Source organism: Notothenia coriiceps, unplaced genomic scaffold (assembly GCF_000735185.1).
Source record: "Notothenia coriiceps isolate Sejong01 unplaced genomic scaffold, NC01 NC01_scaffold00000140, whole genome shotgun sequence".
Classification (NCBI taxonomy): Eukaryota; Metazoa; Chordata; class Actinopteri; order Perciformes; family Nototheniidae; genus Notothenia; species Notothenia coriiceps.
In genome coordinates this window covers 1-2,863 of record NW_011332841.1, presented here as the reverse complement: position 1 = coordinate 2,863, position 2,863 = coordinate 1, and the positions used below count along the sequence as shown (strand labels likewise).

Sequence of the window (2,863 nt, the reverse complement as noted above, 5' to 3'; positions counted from 1 at the left end):
TAGCTTTAAAAACATGCAGAAGAATGAGATTGCTCAGTTTCAATTCTTGCTGAAGATTGTTCCAAGCAAGTAGAGCTGCGCACATAAAAGCTGTCTTACCTAAGACAGTCCTTGCTCTTGGCACATGTAACAATACTACATCATGCGATCTCAGACATAAATGTGACCTGCTCTATCGAAATCAGTCGCATTGACCCGAAGACACATTTTGAGTTGTTTACACTGCTGGAAAGAGGAGACTCCTAGCTTTCTAATGATATCAGGATTGTTTTTGTACTCCAAATATTAAGTAAAATATGTCACATTATATAATGACTGTTACAGAGTCATCATTTTGAGAAAAAGGCCTTCAAAGTGTTCTCTTCTCTGGAATCCATCGATCTGATTGATTATTAGCGGAGCAAATGATAAAAATACTACGGAGGAAACATATTTTCGTTTGGATTACTGGTCTGGGGGAAGCTCGCGTGTGTGTGTGTGTGTGTGTATACACGTGTGTGTGTGTTTTTTGTGTATGTTTGCGTTTGTGTGTATTGTGTTTGTTTCCCAGGGAAAACTCTCACGAGAAACACCGGCTGTTGTTATGCCTGCTGTGACGTCAAGTTAGTCCGTTCTCCGCTTGTAATTATGCCGTTACAAGCTTCAAAGTCGTATTTCTCATCTGAATTTGCCGAAACAAGTTTAATAAGCCAAGACTTTGTTTAATTGAAATCAGATGAAAACAAACTGTAACGGACCCGGCCGTGTTATCTATGATTACTATACGCCTTACATTCATAATTTCAGACGGAGGGAGGGGAGCTGTCATCTTCCCTTTACAAGCTTCAAACATGTATTTATCGTGTGATTTTGGAAATAAAAATGTCGTATTCTGAAAGCCAAGACTTTGTTTATTTAAAATCAAACAAAACACCCGAACCCCGAAAAACTATTTTTTTACGCAAATCCACGTTTATTTTGAAATGAGCCTTTGCGACTGATTTCGATAGAGCGGGTCACAAATGTATTCGATCAAGTTAGCAATTTTTTTGCAGTGTCTATTTTTTTGCATTGCCAGCATACAGCATTTAAAGCGGACACACACCTGCTGGTACTTCCTGAGCTCAGCCTTTATGGGCACCGGGATCTTGTAGTTCTCCAGTTTTCTGCCATCTAGTAGTTGCTCCAGGAAGTCACGCTCTCTGGCCTTCTGGCGGATCAGGTCAGCAGACATGGCGGGGGGGTCGGGTATACCTGACTGTGGACAACAGGAGAAGGAGAAAAAAAAAAAACTTAAAATGGAAAAACCAGGATAATGACAATATGTTTAAATGTATTAGCAAAACATGAAATCACTTTCAATCTCTGAGTGCTTTCCAGTTGAGTGCTCCTACCTCCAGGGGCAGCAGGCGGATGAGTGTAGCAAAGCACTGTGTGGCCATGAAGCGAATGCTGTCACTGGGATCACTCATACGACCCAGCACGGGCACTACGAGAAGCACAATGTACGGAACAATGTCCACATCCAGCTGCTCCATCACACCTGGGGAGACGCTAGTCAAGGACAGTACTGTGGAGAGATAATGCTACAAGGTCCATGCTAATCCGTGTACACTTCCACACACTGTTCAAACTAAACATGTTATAAAATAGCATAAATCTGTTATGCTATTCATGAATATTGTGCTAGCTGAATCAATAGTGAGTTTGTTGTGTGAAGGATACAGGCTAAAGCTTCGATGGCGCCCTCCTGTTTGGTGCAGTCTTCGATAGCAGCAAGCCAGGGGAGCACACACTCCAGGAACCCGTTCATGGTCTCCAGCATGGCTATCTTACTGAGCACGCCAACACAGCGCGCTGCCATGTGACGCACCGCTGTGTACGGGTGCTGCAGGCAGGTGAACAGATGGGGCAAGTGCTCCAGTAGCTAGAGTGGGGGAAGACAGTCAATCATTTGTTTGCATTAAACACATTTTTAGGATGCATCATAACTTCAATCCCTTATTCGAACAATATCAACCAATTCAATCTTAATATTTTGAAATTACAATATGAATTAATGCTAAGGGAAAAAGGCAAAAGATGTTGGTATAAAAGCCCAGCAGAGCAGCCTTACCAAAGGCCTGAGTTCAGCAGCCATGGCCCCCGCCATGACTTCCAGCACCTGTAGAGAGTTGACCAGTTCCTGAGCAGCAGCGTCCCCCCTCTCCAGCTGGACCTGCCTGTCTAAACACGGAAACAAAGATTCACATTTTTGAAAGCAAACATCCTAAACTACATAGTCCTGAAAGATAATAAATTGTGAAATTAAGTGAATTACTTTGATATACATACAGTGGGGCAAAAAAGTATTTAGTCAGCCACCAATTGTGCAAGTTCTCCCACTTAAAAAGATGAGGCCTGTAATTTTCATCCTAGGTATACCTCAACTATGAAAGACAAAATGAGAAAAAGAAATCCAGAAAATCACATTGTCTGATTTTTAAAGAATTTATTTGCAAATGATGGTGGAAAATAAGTATTTGGTCAATAACAAAATTTCATCTCAATACTTTGTTATATACCCTTTGTTGGCAATGACAGAGGTCAAACGTTTTCTGTAAGTCTTCACAAGGTTTTCACACACTGTTTCTGGTATTTTGGCCCATTCCTCCATGCAGATCTCCTCTAGAGCAGTGATGTTTTGGGGCTGTCGCTGGGCAAGACGGACTTTCAACTCCCTCCAAAGATTTTCTATGGGGTTGAGATCTGGAGACTGGCTAGGCCACTCCAGGACCTTGAAATGCTTCTTACGAAGCCACTCCTTCGTTGCCCGGGCGGTGTGTTTGGGATCATTGTCATGCTGAAAGACCCAGCCACGTTTCATCTTCAATGCCCTTGCTGA

General features: G+C 42.4%; 1 protein-coding gene across 1 annotated transcript; it reads right to left on the bottom strand.

The window, feature by feature from the left end:
- Positions 1–1,062: 1,062 nt before the first annotated feature.
- LOC104944629 (TATA-binding protein-associated factor 172-like) lies at positions 1,063–2,205 on the bottom strand (the record flags this gene model as incomplete). Its single annotated transcript, XM_010770231.1, has 4 exons — positions 1,063–1,237; positions 1,374–1,522; positions 1,705–1,906; positions 2,096–2,205. Coding segments are annotated over 4 exons (636 nt in total), but the record flags the coding sequence as incomplete, so codon positions are not given.
- Positions 2,206–2,863: the final 658 nt, after the last annotated feature.